A 21,168-nucleotide genomic window follows, 5' to 3' on the forward strand; every position below is an offset into this window, starting at 1 on the left:
GGAGTGTAGAGAACTGCCTGATGTTATCTGTTAACTTAGAAATGCATTGTTCTTTCTGGGGAATCTAAGTGATTACCCACTGTGTGGTTTTACTATTAACCCCCTACATAAAAAAAGAGAACCTGTCCTGGAAGGGGATAGATTTTTTCCCATCTGACCACCACTGGGAGCAAGTAGCTGCTTTGCCCATGTATATATGTGTCTCCTACTGAAGTTCTTATGAATTTGAATAAGGCTAATAAGGCTACATGTCAGTTCTTCAGAATCAATCCTGAATTTAGACTTTGGGGGCTTTCTCCCAACAGAACCAAACTAAAAAACAAAACAGATGAAGTCTCTCATTCTGTCTAGTCTTTGTCACTTTAAATCCCTTTGGGAACAAGACAAATATATATATTTTTTAAATTCTATACTTTAGCATCCACTTCTGTTTCCATCTCAAGAGTTAAGATTCCTTCCTCCAAGAAACCTCTTAAAATCCTCATTCTTATCACTTCCTTAATATTTTAGTGTTCCTGCAGCACTTACATGTCATTAATTAAACACCGTAAGCATTTAACAAGTGGGTACTGTTGAGGGGCAGTGGTAAGAGTATGAATTTTGGGGTCAAGCAAATCTGTGTTCAAAATCCAGCTCTGTCACTTCCTAGCATGTGACCTGGCACCTGACTTTCTGAGCTGGTTCATTAGCTGCAAAATGGAGCTGATAATAATATCCTTTTCTGGGTATTGTTGGGAGGATAATATGAGATAAGCGTTGTGGCAGCGCTTGGACAGCTGCAATGCTCTGTATAACCATTAGTCATGTTTATTCAATTTACAGCTTGGCCTCGATAACTGTGTTCTTCCCCTGACGCCACACCCGGGACAGGCCTCAGACTCCCAGAGGAGCTGGAGGTGTAGGAAAGCGCGAGGAGGGAGGAGCCCAGAAAGGAGGGCTGGTAACTGCCTGAGCAAACTTCCGCTGGAAGGAAATTAAAGGGCTAATTATGCCTCAGCTGGTGGTAAATGTGCAGGCTAGCCTTTGGGCTCAATCAGTAGACACAGCAGCACAGCGGTGGGGGAGGACAGTATGCTGAGAGGACATTTTCTGTCCTTACAGTGTCCAACCTTAGAACCACCTCTGATTTTCTCTATTCACTCTTTCTGTTCTCTCTTACTGCCCCTTACCTTTTCCTCCAAGCCCTACCTGAGGAAACTGATAGGTTCAGCCTGTTTATGGTGCTGTGGGTTCAGCCTGGAGCCCTATTTTAAAACAGTCCCTGAGGACGAGGTGAGGATGTACTGGGTCGGCTCCAGGATGACCCTTAATTGTTGTTCAGTATTAGGTCTCCCTTTTTCCATGCAGGAACAGTGTGGTCTAGTGGAAGAGCCCGGGCTTGAGAGTGAGCCACCAAAGCCTGGGTTCAAGTCCCACTTCAACCATTCACTAGCCCTGTGACCTCTGCTAAAGTACAAACATTTCACCTCTCTGGGCCTCACTGTCCTCATGTGTATAATGAGGATGACAAGACCGCCTTTCAGGATCAAAAGAGATCACGGATGCATCCGATGACCTGACTGGACTGGTGTCCACAGGGCTGAGAGGAAAGCAGGTGAGAAAGCAGCAGGCCCTCTCCGGAGAGTCTAACCCAGGAGGAGGAGCCTCAGGCCACCCAGCCACTGAGGGGCAGAACTGGTCAGAGGAGGTTCCTGAGAGAAGCAAAACAGGATCTGGGCCTGAGAGAAAGGTCATATTCCAGGTCCAGAGAGAACAGCTGGCCTTGACTTTAAGAGGTAGAAAGCCACAGCCTGAGTGCTCAATTTCATTTTGCCAACCTTTGCTGAAAGCTTTCTCTCGGCCAGGCCCTGCGCTGAGCGACAGAGCCGTGCACATGAATCAAGCTCCTCAGGGAGCCTGTAGCCTGGGAGCAACACAAGTTGCAGACAGTTGCAACACAGCCGGTAGGTGTGGGGAGCAAAGGAGGAGCCCTTGACCCAGGCTAGGGGAGAGGTGGGTCAGCAAAGGTTTCCCCGAGGAGATTATACTTGGACTGAGCGTTTAAAGTCAAGTGGAAGTTTGCTGGCGGAAAATAGGGAGGAGGGGGAATTCTTAGGGATAAGGGAAAGCAAGAAGCAAAAAAGGGCACCCTAACTCTCACAGCCATGACAATTAAATGTAATGTGGTTTCCTGGATAAGATCCTGAAACAGAAAAAGAATATTAGGTAAAAACTAAGGAATTTGCATATACTATGAACTTTGGTTCATAATGATGTATCAATATTAGTTAATTAGAACAAATGTACTACACTAATGTAAAATGATAATAATAGGCAAAAATGGGTATGGTGTAAAAGGGAACTCTGTACCATCTTTGCAATTTTTCCATAAACCTAAAATTGTTCTAAAAAAATTAAGTTTTGCTCTGTGTGTGTGTGTGTGTGTGTGTGTGTGTGCGTGCACGGGCATGCATCCTATGTTTAGATTGGAGGTTTGGAGAACATGTCGGTGGAGCCTAGACTGATTGAAGTGTAAGTGACTGAAGATGGGGCCTGGGAAGGCAAGAAAGGAGTGCCCAGCCAAGGAATTTATTAGAATCAAGGATCAGCCCTTCCCTGGGTTTTAAGCAATGGAGTGATTGCATCAGAGAGCATACGGAAGAAACAGACTGAGGGCAGGAAGATCCATTTCAGCTTTTGCTACAGTCTAAGGGGGAAAGAAACTGAGGCAGAAAAGGGGTAGAAGGGAGAGCCTGGCTCACGGTCGGCCCTGGATAAATTTTATGGGATAGAATGCATTCAAGAGAAATTTGGGAGACAGAATTGATTGTTCTTATGAACAACTGGATGAGTAGGACAAGAGCTGAGAGGAATAAAGGACGGCCCTCAGTTTTGAGCTAGGTGCTCAGGACAGGGAGAACAGACATTCCCTTGGACTTGACCTTGCATCATCTCCCCCTGTCCAGCACCTCCACCCCTGGGCCTGAGCTCGGCGGAGCCTCTGCCACCATTAGCACAAAGTCGATAGACTTCACGGAGGAAAGTGAGAAGCACAGGAGAACAGAGAGGATAAGTGTTTCCAGCTGTCACCTGGCAACCCAAGGTGTGGGACAGCGCTGTGCGGGAAGGGGACTTGAAGAAGGAAGGAATTATAAATCCTCAGTTGAATGGCCTCCCCTACTCCCACCCCTGCCTTTAACAACACATCAGACAGGATCCAAGTAAGTGAGCGAGTGGAATCTCCCATTTTGAAGGCAACTGGGCCTCTTCAGGGGCAGAGTACTGCTGCTCTCTCCACCCACTGAGAACGGGGGAAAAGGACCATGAGTCATATCTAATTTCTCTGCCTTCTAAACACCACAACTCACACTCTTTAAAAGTGGCCGTAACCAAGATTAATCACAACGGTATGGCACAATAGGACACTCATGAACTTATCCAGCTCTACCATTCACTGTAACTTGAAGCCAATGTATTGAGCATCTACTAAGTTACAGGCACCACGCTGGGGCCTCTCCTGATAGTGTCTCATTTCATCTTCACTTCACTACAAAGAAGGAGCCATAAATATTATTCCTATTTTACAGTTGAGGAAACTGAGGATCAGAAACCTTGTTACTTGTCACAGGTGTTCATCCTCCTCGTACCACAGCTGAACTCATCAAGCTTCCACCCCTCCTCTCACACTCCCAGAACATGCGGCAGCGCCTTACGGACCAATCACTACATTAAGGGCCAAGATACTTAATTATGTAGCAGGGTTGGACAGCCTTGGGTGTCCATTAGAATCATCTGTGAAGCTGTAGTGGGGTGGACAGGAGAGGGCTGGTAGAAGGCAAGGGGAGCTGGAAAGCAAGCAAGAGACAATTTGCAACAGATAACCCATCCCTTTCTGAGAATGTTTGCTTGGAGGCTCCAAATTCCAGCTATGACATGAACTCTCACTCTCAACCACCTGTGAGGTCCCTGGTGAATGACAGGGCAGTGGGAAGGGTGAGGAAGGCAGTTGGGTATGGGAAGAACGCAGGCTCTGTGTCATCCAGCCTTAATTGTGAATCCCAGCTGTGCTATTTACTAGTCTTGGTAAGAGCTGGCCAAGTTCCTTAATTTAAAGTTTCCTCATCTTTTCTGTGCAGAATAGTTGTGATGATTACAAAAAAAAAAAAAGCATTGAAGCACTCACACAGCATAGAGTTGCTGCCCAATAAGTTATAACTCTTAACATTTTCACCACCTGTTGCGTACTTTTGAGACGCCCTTGTTATATGTGACGATATAACAAGGAGGGGAGAGGTACAGGACAGAGGCGATACATGAGATTTGAAGTCAGACTGATCTCAGTTCAAATCTGAACTCTGCCTCTTGCTATTCGAGTGAACTTGAGGAAGCCACCTAACTTCTCTCAACCTCAGTTTACTTACCTGTAAAACAGGAATCATAACAGCACCTAGCTCTGAGCACAGTGCTGGTATTAGCCAGTGCCACTGTCAGCTCACGCCAGCCCTTTGCGAGGTGTGATCAGTCCCATTTTATAGGCGAGGATATTTTATATAAATGGTAGTTGCCACAATAATTATTGACATAGGAAGTGGAAAGGGACACCAGGCATTCACCTCCACCAGCCTCTGGGCCTCTAAAAGCAGGGATCAAGAAGACTCCAGGCCCCTCCCACTCCCCCTACACAGTCACTGCCTGTTGTGGAGGCATCTCTCTGCGTTTTGTTGCACCTTTTATCCCTTTATGTCAGTCACGGCAAGAAGGCCAAGCCTGTCAGACCCCCCCTGGATTCTATCTGTCATTTCTTCTATCCCCATCACCTCCCCTCCTCACTGAAAGCTCTCCCTGGGCCTTCTGGAATTCACAGTCAGTAATCAGAAAAATCTCTTTTTCCTCATCCTCTCTCCTGGATGTCTTCACCTTCATGCTTTAACTCTCACCTGGCTCTCCCTGAGGACATGGCATCCCCTAAAGCCCCCAGCTGATGGTTGCTTCCTCTCTCACCACCTTTGAATCACTGGGCCAGGAGGTGGGATATATGTTTCTTCTCATCATCTGCTTCCTCCTTCAAAAAACAAAACGCCTCCAGCCATGGCTGGTGTGGCTCAGTTGGTTGGAGCATCATCCCAAGAACCGCAAGGTCATGGGTTCGATTCTGCATTAGGGCATATGCCTAGCTTTCAGGTTCGGTCCCCAGTTGGGGCACGTGCAAGTGGCATCCAATTGGTTTTTCTCTCTCACACTGGTGTTTCTCTCCCTCCTTTCCCCTCTCTCTAAAATCAATAGGCATGTCCTTGGGTGAGGATTTAAAAGAAAAAACCTCCAGCTTTGACGCTCACGTCATGAGATTATGCCACCCACTTATCCCTCTACTGACCACTGAGCAGCTCCTGGTTTATGGTTACTCTCTCCATAATTCTTGGTGATTCAAAATCTATACAGATAAGCCTCCTAACATCTCAGACTCTCAATTCCCCAAACTCCTCTCCTCCAGTGATGTTGATCTCTAACCCTACCTCAGCAATCGCTCTCACAATCATATGCTGTACCTTTTCACTACCAATGGTAATTTCAAGTCTCCCACTCTCAGGTCGCTATGATCTTTCCTGCTCACTCTTAGATTCCCAGCTTAACAGTCTTCAACCCCTACCATCTTTTCACTGTCCTTTCTCCCTTGTGTCCTCACCTCCCTTTCTGCCCAACTTGAATTCTGTGGTCGATTATGTCAGGGGCTTCCCTGCACACACCCTGACTCCCTAGGCTCTCTTCGCTTTGTCATACTCACTCAGCAAAACAACACCCACTAAAGCCAATTCTGCCTATTCTATGACTGTATCCACAGAGCAAAACATGGTTACCATAAAAACAACAACCCTGCTTCAGATTCATGAATTCATGAATATAAATTTATGATCACTAATTTCAAGGAGAACCTTAATCAGCAATCAGATTACCTTTCCCTAGTCTATTTCTAGACGACATTCTCAATTCCTCCCTCATTCTCACTCTCGGCTGATGACCTTGCTTCCTACTTCATCAGAAAATAGTATCTCTGTAAAGTAGGGCAGCTAACCGTCTTAAAAGTTTCTTCTCATTTAAAAAATGGTTTCACTTGAAAATTAAACCATATCTGTGATATCACCAAAGAGATTCAAGTTGCAGGCAAGTAGAATGTCAAGTGCCTTGCAACTGTATGTCTTCCCAATAAGACAGTCTTACAGATTTAGAGACTTTTTTGTTGGTTATGTTACATAAATTAACATGTGTTTTCTGTTTTCAAAGGGCATAAGCCTATGACCGCATTACCTGAGTGATTGTCTGTATGCATAAGCCTCACTTAATCCTCTCTGCAGCGCTGCCTCCGGAGACTCAACAGTTTGGCTGAACTAAATGGCTGAGTTGGTGAAGAATGGGATGGTCTGTGGGCTTCACTTTAAAACTGAATTCTCTTTTCTATCCTAATGGCTTGGACAGAAAGGGCCCAGAGGTCTGAGAGGGGGGAAACATAAACTATTTCCCTCAGCCCAAACTAAATAAAATGGGCAAAAGGGTTTTGGACAGGAGAGATGTGCCTAGCACACCTTCCTCCAAAGAAGCCCTTTTTTTTTTTTTTTTTTTTTTTTTTTTTCTCCTAATGTGGAACATTGAAAAATTAATCCCTGCCTTTTGGACCTAGTAGTTATGGATTGAATGATGCTTTTTAACCCTTTTTGCCAAATCTGTTGCCCCCAGAACACAACAAGGATGCCAGCCTGCTAAACCAAGCACACCGTTGTCCGGAGACAGCCAACTGACCTGGAGTCTGCATGATCCTTCCCCATGTGGGAAGGCCACCCTCCCCTCCACACCCCCACTCTTATTAGGGATTTCTGGACCCAAGGGTAGGTAGGACGACGACCATGTCCAGCTTGAAGCAGCTAGAGGAGCTTGAGACCTTCGCCCATTGTCCTTTACAAGATTACAAAGGGTCTTAATATCTGAGAGGGAGGGATAGTTATTTTTTACGAACCATGGGTATGGACTTGGGGGGGGATGCTGGGGGAGGGAGATACTGGGTGGAGGGGAGTAAAGGGGAAAAAATTGGAACTACTGTAACAGCATAATCAATAAAATATACTTTAAAAAAAAAAAAAAAAAAAAAAAGAAAATAGTATCTAAGAGAACTCCCGCCAGCACAGTAGCCCTTAGCCGCACCTGCGCCCATACCCCCTGCTCTCTCCCCTGTTTATGTGGATACGCCCTGTGTGCTCCTGGCAAGGACTCACCCTCTCCTGTGATCTCATCCCCTCTTGCCAACTCAAGGATATCATCCAGCAATTCTCCTCTTTCTCCTATAGCATCAATCTTGTGTTTTTACTTCTTTGTTGGTTGCTTGGTTTGTTGATCTTTATTGGATTGTTCCACTAGCACACAAATATACTGGTACTTCTCCCATCTTAAAAAACAAAACAAAACAAAACCCTCTTTTGACTCACTTCCCCCTTCACCTTCAGCTACCACCCATTTGTTTCCTCTTCCTAAGAGCAAAAATTCTTGAGAGTGCCATGTATACTTGGTGTCTTTAATTCTCTTCTCCCACTTCTTATTAGGCTTTCCTCTCCACTACTCCATCAAAACAGGTCACCAATAAACCCCAAGTAGCTGAACAGTGGTCCATTCTCAGTCCTCATACTCACGACCTCGCAGCAGCATCTGACACAGCTGACCTCTCCTTCCTCTGTGAAACTCTGGCTGCAGACACCACACTTTCCCTTTTCAGTCTCTTCTGCTGATTCTTCTTCATCTTCCCAACATCTTAGTGTCGGAATATCTCTGGGCTCAGTCCTTAGAAATTTTCTTCTATCTTCACTCTCTCTTATTGAGCTTATTTGACTTCATGGTTTTAAATACCACCTAAATGCTGATGACTTGCTAATTTATTATCTCTAGTCAGGGCCTCTGCCCTGAACTGCAGACTCATCCAACAGTCTGTTCTATACCTCTACCTGTTTATCTAACAGACATCTCAAATTTAACATAACCGAAACCCAGTCCCCAATTGTCTCCCCAAATCCTGCTCTCCCTTATCTTCAGTGTCCCCATCAAAGGCATCTTCAAGCTTCCAGTCACTCAGCCCAAACCCTCAGCACCTCAACGCCTCCCCCTCCTTCTCTCCCCACATCTAATTCATCAGCAAATCTTGCCAGCAATATTTTCAACATCTATACAGAATCTGACCACTTTCACTACCACTACTTCAAGCCTCCATCATTCCCTGTCTAAATCATTACAAATCCTAACTGGTCTTCCCTGCTTCCGTCCTTCGCCTGTTTATAATTTATTCCTGAAACAGGGATAATCCAGCCTCAAGCAATCCTGTTAAATATTAAAGTATAAGTCACTAAAATGTTCTGGAATCAGTAGTGATGGTTGCACAATTTTGTGAATACTAAAAATAACTCAACTGTACAACTTAAAAGAGTGAATGTTATGATAGATGAATTATATCTCAGTTTTCAAACCTGTTATTAAATGCAACATGGATTGAATTCTGGAACTGTAAGCGGACATTTGTTGAAAAACTAGTGAAATCTGGATAAAGTCTATAGTTCATAATAATGTACCAATTTTAATATCTTAGTTTTTTAAATCCTCACCCAAGGATATGTTTATTGATTTTAGAGAGCGAGAAAAGGAGAGGAGAGAGAGAGAAAGAGAAACATCAGTGTGAGAGAGAAACATCCATCAGTTGCCTCCCGTATGCACTCCAACTCAGGACTGAATCCGCAACCCAGGCATGTGCCCTGACTGGGAATCAAGCTTGCAAACCTTTGGTGCAGGGGACGATGCTCCAACCAACTGAGCCACTTGACCAGGGCTTTAATTTCTTAGTTTTGACAAATGCACCATGGTTATGTAAGATGTTAATGTTAGGGAAACTGGGTAAAGGATATATGGGAATTCTGTACTATCACTGCAAATTTTCTATAAATCTAAAATTATCTAAAAATAAAGTTTATTTAAAAAATATAAGTAATCTCTGGCCAGGTGGCTCAGTTGGAGCATGGTCCTGTACACCAAAAAGGTTGCACGTTCAATTCCCAGTGAGGGGACACATCTAGGTTGTGGGTTTGATCTCGGTCAAGGCACATATGGGAGGCAGCCTATGGATGTTTCCCTCTCAAATCAATGCTTCTCTCTCTCTCCCCACCTTCCTCTTTCTCTAAAATCAATAAACATATCCTCAGGTGAGGACTTTTTTAAAGTGTAAGTCAGATCATATAATTCCACTGCTTAAAACCCTCCCATCTCATTCTGAGTAAAACCCAAAGCCTTTAAAAATTTTTTGAGGAAACTCCATACAGTTTCCCATAATGGCTGCACCATTTTACATTCCCACCAACAATGTACAAGAATCCCAATTTCTCCACATCCTTGCCAACACTTATCTTTTTAAAAAAATAATAACTATTCTAAAATGTGTAAAGTGATATCTTGTGGTTTTTATTTGCATTTATTTGATGATTAGTGGTGCTGAGCATTTTTGTATGTACAGTAGTTCCTGCTTACCCACAGTTTCACCTTCCACAGTTTCAGTTACCCACGGTAAACTGCAGCCTGAAAATATTCAATGGAAAATGCCAGGAATAAACAAGTCATAAGTTTTAAATTGCATGTCACTCTGAGTAGCATGATGAAATCTTGTGCTATTCCACTCCCTCCCTACAGGACATGAATCACCCCATTGTCCAGCATATGCACTATGTATACATTGCCCACCCATCAGTCACTTAGTAGGTGTTTTGGTGATCAGAGAAAAAGAGACCACATCCACATAACTCTTATTACAGTATATTGTTATAATTGTTCTATTTTATTATTAGTTATTATTGTTAATTTCTTAGTGTGCCTAATTTATAAATTATACTTTATCATACGTATGTGTATACAGGAAAAAAACAGTATATATAGGGTACAGTACTAACAGGCATCTACTGTGGGTCTTGGCACCTATCTCTTGTGGATAAGGGGGGCTAGTGTACCTGCTGGCCATTTATATGTCTTCTTTGGAGAAATGTCTATTTAAGTCCTTTGAGAGAACTACTATATGATCCAGCCATTCCACTTCTGGGTGGGGACCCAAGAGAATTGAAATCAGATCTCAGAGAGACATCTGCCATCCTATGTCCATTACAGCATTATTCACAAGAGCCAAGATATGGAAACAACACAAATGTCCATTGATAGATGAATGGATAAAGAACATGTGGTATGTACATACAATGGAATATTATTCAGCCTTTAAAAAGAAGAAAATTCTACCATTTACAAAAATATGGGTGAACCTGGAGGACATCATGCTAAGTGAAATAAGCCAACAACAGAAGGGCATTATTTTTATTAAATGAGATATCTAAAAGAGTCAAACTCAGAAGCAGAGAATAAAACAGTGGTTATAAGTTCTAGCGATCTGCTATACAGTATAGTGCCTATAGTTAACAATACTGCATTGTGCACTTAAAAATTTGCTAAGAAGATAAATCTCATGTTAAGTGCTTTTACCACCAAAAAAAAAAGGGGGGGGGGGAACACAAGGAAACTTTTGGAGGTGCTGAATATATCTATTATCTTGATTGTGGTGATGGTTTCACAGGTGTTTGTACATGTCCAAACCCATCAAACTACATATATTAAATATGCACAGTTTCAAAATTCTACCTCAATAATAACAGTTAAAAAAAAAAACCAAAACCTTTAAAGAGACCTCTGAGGCCCTACACAATCGGTCCTCCCACTAACGCTCTAGCCTTATCACCAACCGCTATCCCCTGGTTGCAGCTGCACTGGCCTCCTACTCTACCTAGACTGTGCCAGGCATACCCCTGCCCCAGGGCTCCTGCAATTGCTGTTCCTTCCGCCTGAGATACTCTTCCTCCAAATATCCCTCCCCTCCTTCAGGGCTTAATTCAAAAGTCCTCTGACTACCCTAATTAAATTTGTAAAACCCCTCACTTCCTACCCTTCTTATCCTGCTATATTTTTCTCTTGAGCACTTATCACCAGAGAACACGCTGTATACTCCTGTTTTATTTATTTATTGCTAGTCTAGGGGAATATAGGATAGAGGATTTTGTCTGTTGCTTTCACTGCTGTAACTGTAGCACCTAGAACAATGCTTGGTGCATGCAATGTAACCATGGCTGAATGAATGAATGAATAAACAAACACATAGAAGTTTGGTGTGGCCAGAATGGCTACAGCACATGGTATATGCAGAGGCAGGAGCTGTGACCAGAAGAAATGGGAGGAGTCCAGACACCTCAAAAGAAGAATATTACACAAAGCATACAACTCACCCCCTCCCTTAATGTCTGCCCCCCACCTCAGCTCATGTCGAGGCTCCTGGTTTGGAATGTCTCTATTATACCCTCCTCCCTTCCCCATCCTGCAATGACCCCTACTCCCTCCCAGAGGCCTTTTTCTCCCACCCTACCCAATACTGAACTGTTTCTTTTAAACTTCCACTGCGTTCACTCAGCACCACACATTTTAGCTCTTTTTGATTATCTGTATTGTTTTTATCTCCCCAGCTAAATTGCATGTGCCATCAGGGCAGTGCTCTGCCAAAGGGGTCAGCCACCAACCATTGCTGACCCAGCTCAGGACTCAGAAAAAGAATCCAGGTGGATGTGCATGAACTCCTAAAAAGGATGCAAAGTCTAGCTCAAATTACATCCAGACTCCAGGTTGCCACAAATCAACCCTTGAGAGTAACTGAGTTAATAATAATAAGACTACCAATTAGTGATCATTTACTAAGTACCAAGCACGAGGCTAAGTATTATCATATTTCATTCTCTCAAAGACACGATGTGCTTGTTACTAACATTATCCTTATTTTAGAAAGAAGTGAAGCAAGGAAAGGTAACCGGACTTGAACAAGATGATAGTGACAGAAATGGGTTTGGAGCACAGTTCTGGCTCAGTCCAAAGGCTGTGGTCCTAACCACTGCTGCACTGTTTCCTAAACATGTAAATCATTTCGGGGGATGTCAGCACCCTGCCACTGAGTCAAAAACAGAGGTCAGCTTGGACCACAGAGCTAGATGGCCCTACCTTGTGGATGTTATTATTGGCTAGGGCCACCTTTTAAATTTTTTTAAGAAGATTTTATTCATTATTTATTTTTATAGAGAGGGGATGGGAGGGAGAAAGAGAGGGAGAGAAACTTCAATAGGTTGCCTCTCCCACACACCCCAACCGGACACTGAACTTGCAATCCGGGCATGTATCCTGATTGGGAATTGAACAGGTGACCTTTCCCTTTGTGGTACAATGCCCAACCAACTGAGCCACACTGGACAGGGATACAGCCCTTACTGCTATAAGGCCACCTCCTCCATGTAGACCTCCTGATATGCTCTCGGTCTGAGAGAAAGCATTTCCTCTCTGTACTCTCTTAAAACTTTCTGTACCTCTCTCAAGGCATCATTCATGTCTGTAGCATCATCTAGTTTTGTATACATGTTTTATCTCTCTTGCTACATTGAGTGCATCTGAGTCTGACCAATCTCCGAACAACCTACCACAGCCAGGCACAAAATAGGTCCTTGAAAGCAAACATGCTTTTTCAAACCTTTTTTTTTTCTTTTTTCTCCTTGTAAAGATATTCCCTAATCTTAACCTGAAAAACTCTTACTTATCTATGGAGACCCAAATCAAATGTCCCTCCTCTGGGAAGCCTAAAATAACTTTTCCAGGCAGAAGTAGCAGCTCCTTTCCCTGTGTTTCTTCTTCCTTTACTGTGTCATTTATATTGTATTGCAGCTGTTTATTTGCCCTCTTATGACCATGTCTGGCACATAATAGGTGCATGACACATGTTTATTGAATTAATGAATCTGCAAATGGCTTGTAGGTTATTTCCTTTTCTCCCACACCAGTTTGGGTGGAGGGAAGGGGTTCATGAGCCCAAAGAGTAGAGGCCCCTTGAATAGCCAGCCAGTGAGGATTACTGGTTAATTTATTTGCAAATTACAAAGGCGATACGCCTGCAATTCCGATTTGACTTCCCATAGTCTTTGTTGTGATTTTAGAGATCAGATTAAAGCACCTCCAGCAGCTGCCTCCTACAGACTTTGGAGAGATGAAAGTGTCAACATGTCTCTGCAGCCACACCAGGAAACTTGCTGCTGAGAAAAATCAATTCTGATTATCATAAGAGCCAAGTGTGGGATGTTGTCCTCAGGACTGCCTCCATATTCCTGGAGCCACAGGGACCTGTCAGAATCCCAAGCCCCAGTGTCCCTGTTCAGCCTCCAGCCCCTTCTGTGCTGCCCGTCAGTCCCTCTGTAGAACCCTGCTATGTTCAGGTGGCCAGATTTCACCTTCCTTGAGGTGGCGGGAAAAGCACTGGAATATGTTAGAAGACCTCATGGTGATCTCTTAGTAACGTCCAGTCTCTCTCTGGACCTCAGCCTCTGTGATGAGCTCTAAATTCACAGGCTCATTGGTACCTAACAAGGTGACAGGTATTCTCAGCAGGCAATGTGAACCTCAGACACAGACAGTACCTGTTTCAGCCAGGTAGCTCAGGGGGCTCTCACTAGAGGAGAGGGAACTGGAGTTAGAGCCTTGAAGGATAGGGAAAATCTATATTAGATCTTTTCTTTTAGTCAGAAAATGGCTCTCCTAAAGATATCCACATCTGAATCACCAGAACCTATGAATACGTTACCTTGCATGGCAAAAGAAACTTTGCAAATGTGACTAAGTTAAGGTTTTGAGATGGGAACATTATCCCAGATTATTCACATGAGCTCAAGGTAATCATAAGGGTCCTCTGAGAGAAGGCAAGAAGGTTAGAAAGAGAGAGGCTGGGAGATGTTATATCTCTAGCTTTGAAGATGAAAGAAACGGAATGCAGGAGGCCTCCAAAGCTGGAAAAGGCAAGTAATGGACGTTCTCCTAGGGCCTCCAGAGGGAATGTAGACCTGCCAACACCCTGACTTTGGCCCAGAGAGACCCATTTTGAACTCTGACCTCCAGAACTATAAGATAATATGTGTTGTTTTAAGCCACTAAGTTTGTGGTGATTTGTAACAGCAGCAATAGGAAACTAATACAGATGCCCACTAGACAGCTGCCCAATCTCATATAATAACCCATTATTATAAATTCTTAAAGTCTAGGGAAAAGTCGTCCCTCTTAATGTCCTAGTTTGCATCCATTGACCAAAACGAGAACGATGGTACTCATTTCATTTCACCTTTAGAGTTGGAGGTAAATTCAGTCTCACCACTTCCTGAAGAGCAGAGAATGTGTCATATTCATATTAATGTCTCTATCCCCAATGTCCATCATAGTAAATATGTGTCAAATGACTGCTCAAGAGCCACGATCCTCCTGAGTCTAGGTTTCTGGTGTGATTCTCTTTCCCACATTCCTAAGCTCCATCATATTTTGTTATGCTTTCATATCACTGTGACTAAAGTATAGGTCTTTGACATTTCCTAGTTTAATATTCACTAGTTTTAATATTTATGAGTGACTCCAAAGTCATGCAGTAACCTAAATTCTCATTGAGGCTACATGTGGGAATAAGGTAGTAGACTAGTCAGTGAACCTAGCTGACTGCCCAACAGCCCCATCTCACCTGATCCGGTTCTCAGCTGCTGAACCGGAGATGTCACTCTCCGGAGGAGTCACTCTCATCACTGTGGAATTCAAAATTCTCAGGAAGTCCTTTAAGACTCCTATTTTTCCCAGCTTTCATTATTCTGCGTCACCTCCCTCTGGAGTCCATGCTTACTTATATCTATCTCTTTAATTATAGAAAGAGTTGTTACAGGGCGAATGCTCTTTTCCCTCTCCATGAAGAAGACTGTTCCTAGAAGAAGAAACTCCTACTACAGACCTGGGTCGGATGCTTTAGGCCTTAAATTAGTAAATCTGGGTCACATGGACTTTGACCTTGGCTGCATATTGTTTGGGCTAATTGCAGCTAGTGACTCCTGTCTACCTGTGATTGGATCTGTATGTCTATCTGACTCCAAAGTGAAGTATTAGCAAGAGCTACATCCTGAAAGACTTGAGCCATGTGCTTCATCCTAGGAGTAAGGCTGTCACATTACTCCCATCTCTCTGACTCCTGCACTTCTCTCTCAGCTAACTCCAACCTTAGGTGGGGTAGAAATGGAGTATCATTTCTTGATTTCCATAGAATTTTAATGAAAATTACTATTTGTTGAGTGTTTATTCTGTGCCAGATACTTATGTTAATGATTTCTACACATTATTCTTAAAAAATCATCACCAACACACACACACACACACACACACACACACACAGAAACAGAATAACGGAGGGCCTCAGAGCACAGAGTTGAAGAGAAGGAAAGAGGAAGGAGAACAGTAACACCAGGACAGGCCCAGGAGTAAGGACAGAGGCCTACAAATCCTTCACAAAACACAGAGTTGGTGAACCCTCAATAGAAGAATGCTGGACAGGCCTGCCAGTCCATTCCAGCCTTCACACCAGTAACCCCAGACATATGAGACACTACTTGACACACAAGTCACCCAAAAAGCCTCACTGGTGTGACTGGGAAGGAAAATATTCTACCTTTCCACAATGGAGGCCCCTGTCACCACATCCCCTGACAGGGACCAGGCCTGGGGGTGAGCTGGTGTGGGAAAGGTCATCAGTTAAGCTAGCCTTTCAAACCAGGAATAGAGTTAAGCCTGGGAACCCCAGTTGCAAGCCAGGTGATGAGACCTAAATCACAGGTCAGTGATTCCTGAGCTCTGAGTCCCAGGACCCGGTTTTGAAACAAGTCTTTTATTTTCCTTCAGGCCCCTTACCACAGATAAAATTAGATATTTTTTTATTCATGTACTTAGCATCTATCTCCCCTGCTAGAGTGTACGCTCCATGAGAGCAGGAAGGGTGTTTCCCCACAGCTAGCACAATGCCTGGCACAGAGTGAGCACTGGATAAATGTCTAGTGAATGAATGAAGGAATGAAGGTCACTGCCTGACTACAGAAGTTTCTTGACATCTTTTGCCTCAACCTCCTCCTTTCTTTAAGGAGACTACTATCTCCTTATGTCAGAGGGAAGGTCTGAAAGACACAAAGAATGATTTAAAGCACATACAAGAAGAATTCACATGGTTGGCAATATCCATAGTCCTTCTGATTTACTTAAGGCTTCATAGTTCTCCTTGGGCTTTCCTTCCCACTTACTCACTTGATCTTCACAACAACCCATGAGGCAAGAAGAGCAAGAATTACTTTTTCCATCTGATCGTTGGGGGAAGGTAAGGGTCACTCCATATCACACAATAACTGCAGGGCAGAGCCAGGAATAGAACCCAGGACCCCAAAGTCCTAGGTCAGCTTAGTCTTTCCACAGGTCCCCAGATTCTTCCCTTGACCAGCACCAGACACAATAGTCCCTGCAATGGGCCCCACATAGAGGTAGTGAAAGGCCCTCTCCTGCTCTTCTCTTCCACAGGTCTCCAGGGGTTGCCTGGCAACCAGCACCCACAGTAAGTGGCCTCTAGTCAGGTTTGTTGCTGTGGAGCTTCCAAGTCTCTTTCCCTTTAAAACTGTGTGTGCTCTCATTCTCTATTAATAAGACATCTCCCCTACCCCCACCTCCCCACTAAGATTCTCTTCTCTGATCCATATTAATTAACCTGCCAGGAAACAGAGGGGGCTCTCAGGAACCTATGTAGGGAGGGACCCCAGAGAATAAGGCACTACCAATGCCTTCCTCACTCAACATCTCCCAGAGGTGACAGAAACTCCTTTTGTGAATGGCCCTGCTCAATGATGCTCATGATCTTCTCTTCTTTCTCCACCTTCCACCTGACAATGACTTACTGAAATTCCCTGGGAGAGATTAGATCGGTTGGAGAAATTTAAATAAACACTTCATGCTGTGCTAGTGAGTCCCTGAATGCTATTCCAGCACATCTGGAACCACAGGTGGGAAACCTTGGGAGGGGTCCAGTCAGTCACCGTTTGCATGTGGATAAAGAGCAGAGAAAGGAAGGAACCTAACTTTATTGTATTCCTAATATGTGCCTGGCACAATACTATGTTAACACCATGTAGTTCCCCTCAACAAGCCTGTGTCACTTCTACAGTTGAGGATATTATCTATTCATAGAAGTGAAATTTCATGCCTAATATGTGCCTGGCACAATACTATGTTAACACCATGTAGTCCTCCCCCCCGCCCCCGCCCCAGAACAAGCCTGTGAAGCTTTTACAGTTGAGGATATTATCTATTCATAGGAGTTAAGTAAATTACCAAAGCTCACACTGATTTTTAAAAAAATCACAGAAATTTTGTTTATGAAGTAACTATATATGTACAGATGTATTTCTCCCTCTCCCTATACAATTAATTGATCATCATATTCCATAAATTCTAGTCCTAAATCTCTCTCCTCATTTCCATCCCTATGTCATTTTGTCATTGTCTTAGTGTTGTTTACCAAAGGTCTGTGTCCTCCCAAAACACGTGTTAGAGCCCTAACCTCCAGTGTGGCTATATTTGGAGATGAGAACTCTAAAGAAGTAATTATGGTTAGTTGAGGTCATAAGGGTAGGACCCTGATCTAATAGGATTAGTCCTTATAAGAAGAGACATGAGAGAGCTCGCCCACTCTCTCTACATTTGTACACACCAAGAAAAGTCCATGTGAGTACACAACAAGAAGGCAGCTGTCTGATCTCGCCAGACTTGCACCTTGATCTTGGACTTTCAATCTCTTGGAACTATGAGAAAATAAATTTTTGTTGTTTAAGCCATCTAGTCTGTGGTATTATGTTCTGGTAGCCCAAGGAGGCTAATATACTAAGCTCAAGCCCTTATAACTTACCCAAACCAGTAGTTTCTTTGTCTTGTTCCCATCTACTCTCCAAAGTGAAACCAGAGATTTTTCTAAAATGCAAATCTCACCTTGTTAAAACCCATCTATGGCTTCCCAATGCCTATAGTAGTCTCCAAATTTATACCCCTATTAAGGAAGAAAAATTTAGGCACAGCATAATATTTATAAATTTACTTAATTTATATATTTACTTAAATTATATATATATATATATATATATATATATATATACTTCTGTACATGAAGATAAAATACATAAAGTGACATAAATACTATTTAAATGTTTACATTTTGGTGTATTTATAAACAATAAACTTTTTTTTACAGAAAAGCATATATGCATACATGCAAAAAAAACCCAAACCCTTTCCTAAATACTTTTTTAGCAAAAGCAATGTGACTATGTCAAATGTAATTAGATTCTCATTGATTTTACCTCAAAACATGGCCAACAATGAACTTGTGCTAGCAGTCAGAGAAATATCAGTTCAGCCATTTTCTGTGCTCATTTGGGCTCACTATAATTAGTATAGTGTTCAATCAGAGGTTTCTTTGCAGGACTCTTTTAAAGCCACATATCCATTATGATGGTTCATTTAGTTAAAATTGGGTAGTAAAATCAATAAATCCACTTAACCAGGCCCAGGAAGATGGCAAAAGCTCACAATGGGCTAAAAATGAATGAAGAGTGAGGGAGACGCCACTGCCAACCCCTTAGAAGGGCAGAATGTCTCCTTCTACCTGAAGATTTTTCGAGGGTAGGACATGTGATCATCTGATGTGGAGAGCAAATGAAGACATCTCCATCAATCTATATATTAACTATTAGTAAACATTTATCTTCACAGATAAAATAAACTCTAGTAGTTTCTTCAGCTGCCTAAGGAGTCATCAGGCATTTACCCCCTGAACCATGGTAAGAACCTTCTGTTTGTTGTGCAAGGTCTCCCTACCCCCCGAGCTGCTGCTTGATGGCCTCTCCAGAAAACGTAACTTGGCAACCCATCCTTGTTCTTTCACAGCCTCTCTCTGGTTAACCTGTCTTGCTCACCATGCCACAAATATCCTGTGCTCTCACCCTTACTCTTTGCATTGGCTGCAAAGATGTCAGATAGCATATGTGGAAGTACTTGGCACACAATAGGTACTTAATAAATACTTATTGATTCTCACCATGAGGCAGTTAAAATAGATCAGTGACTCTTCAATTTTAGCCTGCCTCAATGCCACCTGGAAGGCTTGTTATACCACAGGTTAGTTGGGCCATACACCAGAGTTTCAGATTCAGTGGGTCTAAAGAAGGGCCTGAGAATTTGTATTTCTAACAAATTCTCAGGTGATGCTGATGCTGCTAATCTGGAGACCACACTTCTAGAACCAATGAACTAAATGGTCTGTATAGCTTCTGAGATTTCTATTAATTGGTGATTCCTTAATTCCTTTAAATAGAGACAAAATGAACAAAATGAACTTTTATCTGTATATAAATTAATACTTAACGTTGTCATACATGGAAATATGGGCTCTATAAGGTTTAATGTGCTTCTACAGTGTAGCAAAAAGAGAACATAATTTAGAATCAGAAAATCTAAGCGGGAATCCCACTTTATAGCTGTGTGGTCATCTTAGGGCAAGTTAATTACTGTCTGAATATGAAATTTTTCCTTCTGTAAAATAAGAGTGTATTAAAATAATACCTACCTTTTGGGGTTAATTATAAGGTAATGTTAATATATAAAAATAATTTGTAAAAAAATGCTGTATACAGACTATACCAATAAGATATGTACAAAATGTTTTAATTTATATTTAACAAGTTGAATAATAAATAATACATGTTTTGAATACTTTAAATCACAAATTTTCAAGGTGTCTAATCTCGGTACTAATTCATTATTGAAAAGTATATGATCAATATGTTGCTATATCATCTCAAATATGTATATATTTTATTAGTACCACTGGTAAATACCAGTAATAGTAACTTCCAAGATGGTCCTCAATGATCTTCACTCCCGGATTCATACCATTGTATAGTTTCCTCCTACATTAAAGCAGCGACCAAGAGAATAATCTAAGGCTAATAAGAGACATTGCCATTTCCTCTTTGGTTTCTTGGATCTCTCCAAGAGCTGGGGAAAGCCAGTTGCCATGCCACAAAGACACTGAGGCAGCTCTGTGGAGAGAGCCACATAGGAATGAACTAAGGCCTTCTGCTAACAGCCAGTACCGGACATGTGAGTAAGCCACCTTTGACGGGATCCTCCAGCCTTACTCCAGCCTTCTAATGACTGCAACCCAAGCCAACATCTGGCTGCAAACTCATAAGAGGCCACAAGTCAGAAACTAAGACACGCTCAAACGCTCAATTCACAGAAACTGTGTGGTAATGAATTACTATTGTTGTTTTAATCCATCAAGTTTTGAAGCGATTTGTTATGCAGTGATCAATTATGGGTACTATAGCTAACATTTAGTGTGCATTAACTATGGCCCAGTGACTTTACTAAGCACCCACAGCCCTATGATGTAGATGCTATTATAATCTCCAAAGAGGAAAGAGTGACCCAGAGACATTAAGTAATACAGTTAAGGTTCCATGACTAGTAAGTGGCAGAACTAGAATTTGAATTCAAGGTCTCTAACTCCAAAGCCCAGATTCTCAGTCACTCATTCATACAGGCCAGGATAAAGCCTCTTGGAAAGTTAAGCAGCAGAAGCAACTGAGCCCCCAGAGGAGAGTAAACTTGTATAAAACCAGCAGGGAACCCAGAAGTTCCAAACCGGCCCCACCGCACAGCCCCGGTTCTAGCAGACTAGTCCCCTGTCAGAACAATCCTGCCCAAGATTCCCAGGACTCACCCAGATCTGTAGCTTCACTCGCTTCTCATGGCGGTAGACTGTCTTCACTTTGAAGTCGATGCCCACAGTGCTGACGAAGGCTGGAGTGAAGGTGTCATCAGCATAGCGGAAGAGGAAGGAGGTTTTGCCAACACTGCTGTTGCCAATGATGAGTAGTTTGAACATGTAGTCAAAATTCTGGTCGGAGGCATCTTTGACTCCAGCTTTGCTTTCGGTCACTGAAGCCATCTGCAGGAGAAACCTGTGGTCACTCAGAAACACATCTCCTGTGTCACCCTGAGTCACCAACATTTAATGGTCACTTTGTCATTCATAAATTAATTCCCCATTCCAGCATCACTAAGGAAACAGAATCACCCCATCACTGCACCTATCCCAATGTTGTCTCAGGACTGAGTTAGAGCCCAGCTCCTCCCATTCATTCCTTCAGCAAATATTTACTG

At 42.8% G+C, this 21,168-nt stretch overlaps 1 protein-coding gene across 1 annotated transcript in view; it reads right to left on the reverse strand.

Moving 5' to 3' along the window:
- Nucleotides 1–20,953, reverse strand: part of RAB3B (RAB3B, member RAS oncogene family) — a 50,478-nt gene extending 29,525 nt beyond the window's left edge. The window contains exon 1 of the mRNA XM_090269450.1: nucleotides 20,726–20,953. Coding sequence (XP_090125576.1) covers nucleotides 20,726–20,953 — 228 coding nt within the window. The remainder of the gene's footprint in view (nucleotides 1–20,725) is intronic.
- Between the last annotated feature and the right edge of the window lie 215 nt (nucleotides 20,954–21,168).

Source organism: Furipterus horrens, unplaced genomic scaffold, assembly GCF_987537825.1.
Source record: "Furipterus horrens unplaced genomic scaffold, mFurHor1.1.pri manual_scaffold_3, whole genome shotgun sequence".
NCBI lineage: Eukaryota > Metazoa > Chordata > Mammalia > Chiroptera > Furipteridae > Furipterus > Furipterus horrens.